This window comes from Salvia miltiorrhiza, chromosome 1 (genome assembly GCF_028751815.1).
Source record: "Salvia miltiorrhiza cultivar Shanhuang (shh) chromosome 1, IMPLAD_Smil_shh, whole genome shotgun sequence".
In the NCBI taxonomy this organism is placed as follows: Eukaryota; Viridiplantae; Streptophyta; class Magnoliopsida; order Lamiales; family Lamiaceae; genus Salvia; species Salvia miltiorrhiza.
In genome coordinates, this window is record NC_080387.1 from 66744578 (window position 1) to 66758106 (window position 13529).

General features: G+C 34.7%; 2 protein-coding genes across 2 annotated transcripts; both read left to right on the plus strand.

Moving 5' to 3' along the window:
* Positions 1-3125: 3125 nt before the first annotated feature.
* LOC131005197 (peptide methionine sulfoxide reductase B5-like) lies at positions 3126-5319 on the plus strand. The gene is made up of 3 exons (XM_057932030.1): positions 3126-3584; positions 4678-4834; positions 4922-5319. Exons 1-3 carry the CDS (start codon positions 3280-3282, stop codon positions 5084-5086), a joined length of 627 nt encoding a protein of 208 aa, XP_057788013.1. The 5' UTR covers positions 3126-3279; the 3' UTR covers positions 5087-5319.
* Positions 5320-6206: 887 nt separating this feature from the next.
* Positions 6207-13399, plus strand: LOC131005199 (K(+) efflux antiporter 3, chloroplastic). The gene is made up of 19 exons (XM_057932034.1): positions 6207-6460; positions 7015-7404; positions 7906-8007; positions 8206-8286; positions 8778-8879; positions 9083-9160; positions 9557-9625; positions 9777-9827; positions 10308-10421; positions 10503-10604; positions 10693-10827; positions 11055-11236; positions 11326-11461; positions 11811-11882; positions 11978-12076; positions 12285-12446; positions 12540-12629; positions 12717-12878; positions 12987-13399. The coding sequence occupies exons 1-19, from the start codon at positions 6413-6415 to the stop codon at positions 13218-13220; spliced, it is 2409 nt and encodes an 802-aa protein (XP_057788017.1). The 5' UTR covers positions 6207-6412; the 3' UTR covers positions 13221-13399.
* The last annotated feature ends 130 nt before the right edge of the window (positions 13400-13529 follow it).

Here is a 13529-nt window from a genome sequence, read left to right on the forward strand (position 1 = left end):
ATTGTTGAATATTTTACGAAGTTTTATTATACGACTAGTTTATTAAATTAGTATTATTTTTGTTTCCTTTTCATTTATTAGTTAATTTTTAATTTTGAGTTTGAGTCAATCCTCTAGTTAAAATAAGATTCTAAACTATTAATAATGAAAGTTAGTAGTTTATTTTTATAAAAAATTAAACAATTTTTTTTATTAAATGTACGAATATAACTTTTTTTTGTGCTTTTAATGGACACGATGTAGAGTAAGATGCATTATCAGCGTCTTTAACATGGTTGATGTTACTAGAAGATTAAACCCGCGCGTGTGTGTGAATATAATATGTAAAATAATAAATAAGGGCAAAAATATAATATTTACATACACATTATATTTTTTAAATAGTACTAATTTTATTTTTCTAATATATGTGAAAAAGAAATATGAACTATCAAAATATGATGAATATTATGAAAATAGTTGAAAGTGGGATGATTGGTGGACTTGACTGATATGGTATGCCGGTAGCCAATTACAATCAACTAGTTTGGCTTCCGTGCACGAGAAATATTATTTTTTCTTACTAATAAAATATTGTTTTAATGTATTTTGTACATTTAAATTTTAATTTATATATATATAAATAAAAACACGACCACTTTAAAAAATAATAAGTTAAATTTTTAAAAAATAATTAATATTTTAATTGGAGCTATATGAAAAATTACAACAAAAAAATATTCATATAATCTGAAGTAGATGAAATTAAGAATAAATAAAAAATAATATTTCTAAAAATAGTAAAGTGATTTTGACAGGAAAGCATAATTTACTATGTATATAAGTGGTTGAGCTTTTATATATATACATATATAAATATGTAGATAAATAGATACACAGAAAACAAGTGAGTTGAAATTTCGAAAAAATTAATTGTCGCGATTAAGAATATAAGGAAGGATTTAGGGGGTATATTTAAGACTGGTAATCGGTCTGATTCTGTTCCGATTAATCGGAAATCGAATAAGGGCGATTTCACTAACCGCTCAATTAGCAATTTGGTTAACCAGTTAATACGATTGGTAATCGAATCGATACTGTAAATAATCGATTTGTTTAATTATTTTTTAAATAATGCGCATTCATTAGTACTCAAGGGATTCAAACATGTGTATTTAGGAAGAAAGAAGAAAGTATTATCCACTCAACCACCTCATCATTTATGTTTACATTGAACATAAAATTATTTTATAGAAACTTGTAATTATTTTTGATTACATTGTTTTATTTTAATTAAAATAAAATAAAATATTTTAATTATTAATTCATTAATGAATTTTAACAGGTCGATTATCGGTTAAATCGAATAACTGAATTTTAGAGAGTTCGATAATCGAAAATCGAACTGGTGAAAAATTAGGTATTGATTAATTGATTAATCAAAAATTCGATTACGGTTATAAATGATTAATCGAACCCGTTTTACTAGAAAAAGCTGTATGCAATTTAGAGTTACAAAAAAAAAAAATGTTTAAGGGAGACGTTAGTAAAAAATAACGGACGTTTGGGCGGCACACGCCCTGATGATTCAGGCACCCCGCCGCGTTACGTTTTTCTTATTTTTCTCCGTTTTTGACTTTTGACATATGAATACTGGTGGTGGTCCGGTGGGTATGACTACGTCGCACGTTCTAATTAGTTTGAAAATGGAAATAATTACAAAGTCAAATTTGGCTTGAGCTGATGGCGACTTATCCTCAATTTAGATACTCCTTATTTAAGAATATGATGAACTTTTACAAATGTATTGTAGATGAAACCATTCTTGTTAACAAAAACATAACACTATTGAAAAAAAGTTGGAACATTAGTAATATTTATATTCTAATACAATTAGAAAATATTTACTTTTCAGAATTAAGTTGATTGATAAAAATAGTAAAAATAAATAATTATTTATTTAAATGGATTGAAACTTTGAATGTCTCAAAATTCTTGATTATTGTAATCATTTGAACCAATTTTGTTTAATTTATATCCCATTAAAAAAGTGGGACTAGAGAAATTCTAATATTAAGGATAAAAATATTAAATTGTGCATTTTTTTTATATCAATTATGCAAGGTAACATCTCCTTAAGTTAAATTTGATTATTAACACTTGTTTTAATCATCAATTGCAAGCACTAATCACTTACAAAAAATAAATCTTCGTCATGCCATCACCTAGATTTAAAGGTATGGATGTCAATTCAATTTGAAATCCCTGATTGATTTGGAGGCTAACAACTCGAAAGAGTTAGGTTTTAAAATTTTCAGCCCGATAAAAATTCAGTCTGAATGACCCATAAATGAATAGTTCAACAACTCAACATACTGTACTGTCCACCTCTACTCAAGACCTCTAGGGATGGCTCGAAAATAATATTTTTCGCATGATTACATGAAATTATAGGGCTGATTTCCCCCCTCCCCCTTCCCCAAAGATTTATGGAATGTATTTTGATTCAATATTTAAAAGTTATACTCATTATTTTACTTCTTTGTGTTTTTAATCTAATACTTAACATAAAATATTTACATGTAAAAATGAGAAGATGATAGTCATTTAAGAAAGATGCGTGCATCTATATTCCTCTAAACGTTGCATGCAGTTATTATGAGGTTGATGTTGAAATATCAATTAGTTACATATATAATTGTTTGTTACAAATATAAAATTGTCAGACAAAATATATTAGTTAATTTTTTAATATAAATTTTTGAGCTCGTCCGATGAATTAGCTCGAACCCCAAAAGTTTTAAATTGGGTTCAAGAATTTATAATTGAATTTTTTTTTTTTTACCCAAAATTTAATGGGCTGATCCGATGGATGTATATCTAAAGTGTCAAAAGGGGTTTGGATGGACTCAATTACGGATCGAGCTAGCCACAACTTTAGGTCCAATGTAATTTCAAGTTAGAGTAGGGTGGTCCGACTCCCCAATTAGGTCCATGGACTTTGGTTAGACTGTGTTGATCGGAAACTAATATGCTCGATTTTGAATTGAATTGGGCTATGCTAATTTCAAGACATATTTTCGGATCACACTCGACAAAGAAAACGTTACATTATGACCTTCCAAAATTTTACTTCCAATTATCCATTATTCCATTTTATCCTATTATCCCAAAGAGCCAAGAAGCACGTGGCCAAATCCCCCTTACATTTCGTAGCTTGCTCCTCAGCCACGGACTATCTCCATGGACATGGAGTAATGCAAGAAACAAGAAAAGAAACGAGGCGATTAATTTAATTAAATGATCAAAATGGGCTCGCAAATAATGAAAGTCACGCCTTTCGCAGCTTCTAGAACGTTCATTGCCAGCGGCCCCGCTCTCGCAACACTCAATCGCATCCCTAAAGCTCCCATTTCTCAAATAATTAGACATAGCAGCTACTTGTCGGGTGGGGTTTCTGGGTTGGGTCTAAATCGGGGGAAGAAGGGTTTCAGAAGCGGAGTTGTGGCCATGGCTACTACTAATTCAGTGCATAAATCGGATGAGGAGTGGCGCGCTGTTCTGTCGCCGGAGCAGTTTCGTATTCTAAGGCTCAAGGGCACTGAGTACGTTTCATTTCTTCCCCATTTTTTGCAATAATTATAAAATCGGGTCATTCTGTTTTTTGGAATTTTTATGGGATTAATTGAAATCTTGAAATTTAAAGGCTTTTAGTCTCGTGGCTTTGTGGTGTCTCATCTTTTGGGGATGTGATCGTGGAAATTATTCATCCAGGTGTTCTGATTCTTCTATAGTAAGAATATTTAGTTGTTGTAGTTCCTAGGGTTTTAACATTTCCAATAATTTTTTTTGTTAAATACCCTAGAAGTCACTAGTGAGGTTGTAGTGTTTGGTTTTTCATGCTAACAAATGGTGAGATAGCAGATTTAAATTGAGGAATGTTTCTTCCTGGAGATGATCTAACTGAAATATTTTATGGGTAATCTATTTGTTGCTAATAATTGTCCATCTTAATGGCAGAAATTAATGCTAAATACTGACTGATATATATGATGTTGATATCATATATATAGATATATAGGTATTCTTTGACCAAAAGACCTGAGCATCCTTACCTAGATCATTCATTTCACATATTATAGATCATATCCGTATGGGAAGCGACTCTGGTTGTGCTTTGTGCCATGTTTTGCTTTATCAGAATGTACCTTCGTTTGATGCTTCTGTTCTTGTTTGTATTGATGGCATAGAGCTTTAGTTTCCACTTCATTTTAAAGGCTGAAGAACACTCTCTCATGTCTTTTTCCTTAAGAAAACTAGGAGAACTTTCAGATTATTGTGAGATTATAAAGATATAGCTGTACGATATGTTATTTCATAATTGTATGTTGCTGGGAGCTGTTTTTGCTGCTACTGTCATATGTTCTCAATATGATATTCTAATTTACTAAGCTCTTTCGTCTTTCTTATCAATAATTCTTGGTCGTCTTTTCGGATCCGTAGTTGCAATAATACCTCATATCTTAGTTAAGACTTGCATCTTATTCTTCACCTCCACTATGATAAATCACGGTACCTTAAGTTTGTCTAGTATTATCATGTCCATTATGGAGCAGAACTATCCAGAAGGCGTGTCTAGTATACATTGTCGTTTATTTACTGTGCTATGAGGTATGCTTAATCACCTTCTATGATTAGGTTTCCTGGTACAGGTGAATATGACAAGTTCTTTGGGGAGGGTATATACGAATGTGCAGGATGTGGAACTCCCCTCTACAAGTCATCAACCAAATTCAACTCTGGCTGCGGTTGGCCTGCCTTCTACGAGGGTCTCCCTGGGGCCATAAACCGAACTGTAAGTTTTCCTTGGTTCATCTTGTGCAATCTTCGATTCGAGTGGTAGCTGGCATATCTGATGAACAGTGATTGGCGCCGTGTGCAGGGCGATCCTGATGGACGGAGGATAGAGATCACTTGTGCAGCCTGCGGTGGCCACCTCGGTCATGTCTTCAAAGGAGAAGGGTTTCGTACACCCACAGATGAACGCCATTGTGTTAATAGCGTATCGCTCAAGTTCACTCCAGGAAATTCTGAATCTTCGCTGTGATGTCAATGTCAAGTACAAGCTTTTCCTCTTCCTATTTGAGTGTCATAATAGAGTTGTGTATGATATACTACCTAATAGTAGAACTTCTCTGTCGTCACTACCGATTGGTGTATTCATTAAGCGGTATCTCGCAGATTTTGATATGCATTGCCGAGCTTCGTGTGTGTGTTTTTTTAACGCTTAAATGCATTACAATATATGGCATATTTATGAATTGCTTGATGTGGTTTTTATTTTCTTGTCAAACTAAGTATTGAAAATATTATGATTTGGCTGAATATGTTTTTACAATATTTTGATGTATGCTAATCCTTTTGATTACGTTGGATTTAGGTAGAGAACGCATTACAGCACGTTCCTGTTATGTTTAAAACATTTCAAACTTTACTCTTATATTGCTTCATTCGGGAATATTGTAATTTGATTTTTATAATTTCCTACGTACATTTATAATTGAAGCACTGTATTTTGATGGGAAAAATACCATTTTACGTTTTAAAAAAAAGTTGACATTATCTTTTTGTAGTATCAATTTCAATCGATTTAGTTCTCGGCGGCTGAAATTGAGATCACTAGCGAAATCTCTCTGGCTTGAGTACGAAATTTGCAAATCAAATTTCTCAATCTCATCAATTTGATATTGAAATTTCACGTTAAACAATTATGTTCAAATCCACATAGAAATAGTCAAGAAACTTTATTTTTGTAGTGTCATATCAGATTGAAAAACTTAATTTTAAAAAAATCGAACCTCAGGGTATATTGTTATTATATCCTCTACTTAAATCTTAGTTAAAGCACACAAAAATTTACCTTTCAAAAAAAAAAAGCACACAAAAATTTAAGAAGTCAATTGAACGACTAAACCAAATCTATCAAAAGCATCCTAAAAAGCTGAGATAGATTCAACGCCATAGAAATTGTAAAATTAAAGTAAGACTAAAGTGTAAAATGACACGTTTTTCCTCAATAAAAAGTACTCCTATATTTTTTTTTAATTAGAGAGACAGTAACAAATCTCGTCCGGAAAATATAATTGATTAAACCGACGCAAATTGAGAATCACCAATTCGCCACGTAACTAACTACATAACAGTCATCCAAAACAAGTTTATTTTGATATTTGACCGTTAAAATGCCAAATTTCATTCCCTACACAAAACGCTCCAAAACTCCAATGGCGTGAACGTGTGGCTCCTCCGCTTCCTCCTCCTTCTCTACTCCAAACACTGTTATCTTTCCACTCCAGCTCAGAATCTCAACTTCGCAGCGTGTCTTCATCAAATGTTCGCTGCGATTCTCGATTAGGTTGCTTCTTCTGGCTTCATGAATGTCAGTATGTTGGATGCAGTGGCCCACGCTCACAATCTCAAAGTCAGTTTCACTTCATTTTTGTTTGATATTGAAAACTCTTGAGGATTTCTTAATTACATGCTTACTCTATCTGAGATTGAGAAATCTCGAATCCTTTTGCTTTTATTTTCATTCATTTCCTTTGCAATTTAGTTGCGAGAATGACAGGATCAACATGTTCTCTTGCGCTGAATGTGTTTGCATTGAAGGGGGAATAGCTTATGGTTATCTCGAAGAACTATCTTGCGCCTCTTGTCTACACACTACCAATAAAATTGAGATATCTTTCACGTTTCCTTTGATTTTCCTTTTACTGATTGCTTTTAAGAGGGTTTATTTCCGCAACTGGCGATATTTTTAGATATTGTTCATATTATCGCAGAAGGTTTACACATTTGTCTCTTGAGAGTTCGTATTCTCTAGCTTTTGACTGTGTAATTATACATGCCAATCTGTGTCACATGTTTTTACCCTTAACTTGAATTTTAATATATCATGGTCACATATATATTATATATATCACTTGTGTGGCAAAATACGATTGAATTGCTAATCAACCCGCACTTATATTGCAGGGAAATGACATCATTTTCCAGACAAATCCCATTAGATCATTGGCCTCGGCCTCCCACCCATCCCAATGTCATCTTACTGTCTCATCCAGCTGTGGTCAGTTGGTGGGTGCCCCAGCTCTATCCATGAGTCGCAGAATCAATTGTCATCTTATGTACAGAGTATACAATGGCTTCAAAGGGAGACCATTATCATCTCACACTGTAACTGGTGGAGAAAGGTCCCACCTTCTCAGCCGTAGACATGTCAAAAAATTCAGATTTAGGATACATGCATCACTTGATGTTGCAACTGCTGTTGATGTTATTAATGACTTGGGGTTGGACACGCTGACATTCTTAGGTGTAACAGTACTTGTGGTTCCTTTCTTCAGAACGATTAAAGCTAGTCCAGTAAGTTGACTTCACCTAGTATGACTCCCAAACTTTCATTGTTAATTTCTACAGAGTTGTTTTGGTAGTGAACATTTATGTACAAATGCTTTCTTTTCAAATATTTCACCTGTCTTAAGATATATGTTTAATGAGTTCTGAATGATTATATAGAGTTATGGGTTAACCTATCAAAATTTCTTCACATCTTTGTATGAATCTGAATCCTTGTAGGCTCATGACATATCAAACTCGAGCCCCTCCTTTCTGGAGAGGAATCAATTAGCCAAAAATCTGATGACATTGCGTCCTATAGAATTGTAGAATATTATGATGATAAGCCTGATTTCTATATTGGCTGCACTCAGCTGTGTACTTTCTGATGTGTAACTTGGGATGAACTTAGCTCATTTATGATTTCAACTATAAAATATTAGAGTGGTAAATTTCTACCTCTTCTTCTTCGATTTTGTATATCTTGGGTTTATGTCCAACAAGTGCTAATATCTTTGGTTGTTTCAGATTCTAGGTTTCTTCTTCGCAGGGGTTGTGCTCAATCAATTTGGCTTGATCAGAAATATCACAGATGTTAAAGTTCTATCTGAATGGGGTATTCTCTTCTTGGTAAGTTCAAGTTTTTATTTATGTATTACTGGATTTAAATCCCACCATGATAACTTTGGATTAAGCCCGAGCAACTATTTTACTTTCTCATCGTCTTCTGTGTGTTCATCTTTATTCAGTTCCTAGTTATGATATAAAGTTATCCATTCCTTTAGAAAGGTTATCAGATGAGATTAACTAACAGATAAGTTCTTGCAGCTGTTTGAGATGGGTTTGGAACTCTCGCTTGCCCGCTTGAGTGCTCTTGCTAAATTTGCATTTGGCCTAGGGCTAACTCAGGTATTTACTGACAGATATTTTGGATCATTGTCACCATTTGATTTCTTGGGTCCCTTTGTCCCCCCAGCTCTGTGTTGTCACTTGCCTTGTGCTATTGTTTTCCAACATGATTCACTGACTTTGTTGTCATATTTTAACTTCTTTGAGCTGGCGTTTCATCTAGTTTTGCGTTATCCGTTCCTCTTTACTATACGGCTATACTCTATAGTAATGTCATGCAACTTTTATTTTGTAAACACTAGTTAGTTTCTAGCTAATCTCGATGATGATAGATTGCATGAGGACCCTGAACTAATTCGACCAGACTCAGATGCAAGATCTTTAAGCTGCTGGGTCTCTCTGTCCATCATTTTGCTTTTCCTTTTCTCGTGTCTCTTATTACATAATATTTTTGGTGTAGTCTAAGTTGTAGTGTTATGTTAGAATATTCCAGTTGATTATGCATGCAGTGAGCTGCAGTCATATGCTGATTTTGTGCTGTCACCTTATAGGTTATTCTATCAACTCTTGCTTTCACAGCATTTGAGCTGCCACCAAATGGTGCTATTGGAACAAGAATATTGGAGTTTCTTTTCCACTCAAGATCTGACTTGGTGAGATAATTATGTGTCTAAAATTCCACACTTGTTTGCATTTAAGCAAATTGATCTGCAAAAATTAATTTATACTCCCTATATCGCTTTATCAAGAAATAAAAAAAGGATAAATCATGTATGTTTTTGTGTGTGTGCGTGCAGTTTATTTACTCTTACCATCTTTTTCTTGTGTTTTGATGAAGCTCTATGAAAAATTGTAGGTCAACATTCGAAGTGTCGATGAGGCTGTGGTTATTGGTGCTGCTCTTTCCTTATCTTCTTCAGCATTTGTTCTCCAGGTACTTCAGCTCAATTGACCTGAATAGTTGGTGCAGAAGTTATAAAACTGCGACTTTTTTCTGTATCAAGCAATGTCTTCTTCCTTTTCCTATTTCTTGTCCAGTTTATGCCTTGGGTTCTCTATGTCCCCATTACCCATTAAATTAACTCTTAAAAACCTTTACAATTTTTATGCGACGTGTAGCTTCAGAATCAGCAATATGATGATCTATTTCAAGGTTCAATAGCTCTTCACTGTAATTGCCTAATAATCTGGACGTATATGGATTTAGCGGTTTTTCATATTTTCCTCCTTGCCACTGGGCCAGGCTTAGATTTCGAGGGCATTTTTTTCTCTAAAGAATTAAGTACCAAAAGCATTGCTCATGATTATTATTTCTTACACACAATTATAGCTTCTTGCAGAAAAGGGGGAGCTCCCAACCAGATTTGGTTCAGCAACTCTAGGGATACTTCTATTGCAGGTGTTATATGCTTTTCCATCCCATCTCTTTTCTTTTTTTTTTTTTTGAAAAAAAAAAAAAACTGAATTGGCTGGGAGTGGTCACATGAGAGTGTTTCAAAACATTCGGAACACGTAACCCTTTTTGGATCCCTACTGCTTGGTATTTGCAGGACATTGCAGTTGTCCCACTTCTTGTGATACTGCCGGTGCTGGAGAGCCAGGTATATTGAAATATTCAGATGGCATAAACAATAAGATCCTATTTAGGTACACTTTGTGTTCCTTAAAACATCTTCCAAATTGTTTAGTGTTTGTCGCAACTCTTTTGCTTAAGTTTTTAGTAGATGAACTTGAGAGCTCCTAAAACGATGTTACAATAATCTCTTCTAGGAAAAGGTAAAACTTATTTTTCTTCAATTACTTGTCTAATTTTTATCATAGTCATCCTCTTCAAACTGTGACTTTTAGTAACCTAAACAAGAAATGGTCTTGCAAAAAACTGACTCTGAGATAGTACACCATGTCCAATTAGATTAACTAGTTGCTTAAGGACTTATTTTAGGTATTAAATGTGAAAGTATAGATCTTTTTCTACAAAACTGAATCTGTGAGCAAGGCTGCTGCCTATCAGATTGTTATTTTCTGAAGCAGCATCATTGCTACCAAATTACTTTTAATGCTTTAAAAGGTATTATTTGCAGAATTTGGTTGAAGAAAGTGTTTGGCCAACGCTTCTGAAAGAAAGTCTAAAAGCTTTAGGCGGCTTAGGTTTGCTGTCTCTTGGTGGAAAGTATCTTCTGAGGCGTGTTTTTGAGGTGTGAACAACTGTACTTCAAAGAGAATAAACATCATTAATTTTATTTTTTCTAGTGATGAAATTCGGCTGTTGATTCCAGGTTGTTGCAGAAGCAAGGAGTTCAGAAGCTTTTGTTGCTCTTTGTTTGCTTACTGTTGCAGGAACATCACTAATTACCCAAAAGTTGGGCTTTAGTGACACGGTTTGATACTGTATCCTTTCATACATGTTATAATACGAATATGTCACAATACAGTAGCTGAAAGGTTTCTAACTTTATGTGTTTGCAGCTAGGGGCTTTTTTAGCTGGGGCTCTTTTAGCGGAAACTAACTACCGCACACAAATTGAAGCCGACATACGGCCTTTCAGAGGCTTACTTCTTGGGTTGTTTTTTGTTACAACTGGTACTTCTATTGACATGCAGGTACTGGATATATTTTTGGCATTGTGTGGGTAGATCTTTTGTCTCCTTTACTAATTTCTTCTATAATTCATTTTTTTTTTCTATGTGCATCACTGACTCGGTGCATTAAGTTTGCCCCTAAGTTCTTGCTTGTTCATAGATTTTCCATACTTCTAATTTTTCCTCAAGAATCTCCATTTTTTAGATCTTTTGCAACTCCCTTATACATGTCCACCTGTTTTGTGCAGCTGCTTATCCGAGAGTGGCCAAATGTAATATCACTCTTGGCAGGTTTGATAGTTATCAAGACATTGATAATAACAGCATTAGGTCCCCGAGTTGGACTGACTCTCCCAGAGAGCATAAGGATAGGGTTGCTTCTTTCTCAAGGTGGTGAATTTGCATTTGTGGTATTTTCACTGGCAAACAGGTAATAATGAATTATTTTTCTTGATCGATCATCCTTTTGTCATCGAAATCCAGGATTTATGTAGCAAGCTAACTCGGAACTTGTAATAGGCTTGGGGTGCTACCACTTGAACTGAACAAGCTTCTCATTATTGTTGTTGTCCTGTCTATGTCGCTCACACCGTTTCTGAATGAAGTAGGAAAAAAGTTGGCTGATTATGTTGGTGAGAGATTTGAAGATGAGAATGTAAGTTTCTGAAATAACTCTAATTACTTATTGAGAAACAGTTGAATATGATAGCTAATTCAGGTATTCGATGTGGTTTATTTAGTTAGTTGGAAAAATAAGCTAAGTAAGTTTGTCTTTTGATTTCAATATATGCTTTGGTGCTCAATCTTTCAGATCCCTCAGTTGACTGTCCAATCAAAATTATTAGGAAATATATAATCAGTTCGTTTCTTGCATTACCGCTATTTGTAAAGAAATTGAAGAGTGATGATCCAAGTTCTGAAGCATCCTTCTATACTCTAATCATTATATCCATTTTCTAACTCTGATTTCTTTTTCGGTTATTGACTGAATTATTTTGTCACAGAAAGCTGATGACTCTGTAAACTTTGATGCCGCTGAACCTGTTGTTATAGTTGGATTTGGGAAAAAGGCTCAGGTAGAGTTACTTTATCTATATCTGACTTATCTTATTTATTAGCTCGCCAAAAAGATTTTTCAATTTGAGTTAATATAAGTGCTTTCGTGAACAAGGTCCTTGCCAATTTCTTATCAACTCCATTGGCTTCTGGGATCGATGGTGATGCTGGGTGGCCGTATGTCGCTTTTGATCTCGATCCTTCTGTTGTGAAGGTTGGTGCTTCTGAGATCCAATATTTCGGATGGAAATGCTCCTTACCTGCATGATACCTATAATCGTATCTTTAGATTAAGTATTGATTTGCGATTTTAGTTGGTCATAGACTGCCAATTACTGTTTCCAGTTTGTACACCATCCAGTTTCTGCATCTTGAGCCTAAAATTTTATTTCATTTCTATTTTTAAATTTCCCTGACAACAGACATCTAGGCAACTTGGTTTCCCTGTTCTCTATGGCGATGGTTCCCGTCCAGCCGTTTTGCAGTCTGCTGGCATCAATTCCCCAAAAGCTATTTTGATTATGTATACAGGGAAGACGAAGACACTTGAGGCTGTTCAGCGAATTCGTCTTGTCTTTCCTGCAGTAACTCTCTCTCTCTCTCATATAACAGGGATAAGGTTCAGATAGACCTCAATATTCCCGTATTCCATGACTAATCAATACTTAATCTTGCAGGTTCCTATATATGTCCGTGCACAGGACATGATGCATTTGCTAGAATTGAAGAAAGCAGGTGCAACTGATGCCATTCTTGAAAATGCAGAGGTATCACAATCTGCATTCTCGACAAGAAATTTCTTAAAGTGATCTGGCGTTTTGACAATTTTTTTTTTTTTTTTTGAATATGTACAGACAAGTTTGCAGCTGGGGTCGAAGCTTTTGACAGGATTTGGTGTTATGTCTGATGATGTAAGCTTCCTGAGGCAGCTTGTAAGAGATTCAATGGAAGTACAAGCTCAAGAAGCAATAGGAAGAAGTAATGATCAAGAGATGACTGTTATGAAGCCATTGCAGGTACTCCCACACTAGAATACACATTTATGTGTCTTTAAAAAACCAGAAATCTTAATAAATAATTATAAAACGTGTTATTTGATGAGGCGAAAAATTTGTTTGTTTAAGGTGAGGGCTGCAGACTTAGTAGCGGCGTATCAACCTTCTAGAAGGTACGAATCTCGGGTGAGTGCAAGCGGCATCCTGGAGGCGGAGGAGGCGGCAGGTGGTGGAGATGATAATTTAGAGGACGATGAAGCTAAAGGAGTGTTGTACTGCGATATAATAGGTACAGAAAGCAATGGATCGGCTGAAGAAAGTGGTGTGAAGAATCGAGTAGGTGTTGGTAATCAAGACACTTAGCTTTTCATTTTCATTCTCATTCCTTGGAGGCTCAAACTTACTCATTGTGGAAGAGGCATGCCACATGCATATATACGTACCTAGGTTTGTCTACTAAATTAATTTACTCTTTTCTGTTAACCAAAATGTGTACATATGTCAATTCATCAATGCTATATGCAATTCAGACATTCTTTTTAGTATCTAGTATGATGCAGCCAAATTTGGTAACTCACAGACAAGCAGCTGAAATGGAAAATATAGAGAAATCTTGATACTTTAACATTTTAAAGTATCAGTTGTATGTTGAAATAGTGTCATTGTGAAGTC

Bases quoted from the DNA above. Each gene is read 5' to 3' on its own strand.
- LOC131005197 (XM_057932030.1), top strand. From the start codon at position 3,280: ATGATCAAAATGGGCTCGCAAATAATGAAAGTCACGCCTTTCGCAGCT. The intron at 3,585-4,677 runs GTACGTTTCATT...TTCTATGATTAG, and splicing joins CTAAGGCTCAAGGGCACTGA to GTTTCCTGGTACAGGTGAAT. The intron at 4,835-4,921 runs GTAAGTTTTCCT...CGCCGTGTGCAG, and splicing joins CTGGGGCCATAAACCGAACT to GGCGATCCTGATGGACGGAG.
- LOC131005199 (XM_057932034.1), top strand. From the start codon at position 6,413: ATGAATGTCAGTATGTTGGATGCAGTGGCCCACGCTCACAATCTCAAA. The intron at 10,828-11,054 runs GTACTGGATATA...TGTTTTGTGCAG, and splicing joins GTACTTCTATTGACATGCAG to CTGCTTATCCGAGAGTGGCC. The intron at 12,879-12,986 runs GTACTCCCACAC...TGTTTGTTTAAG, and splicing joins CTGTTATGAAGCCATTGCAG to GTGAGGGCTGCAGACTTAGT.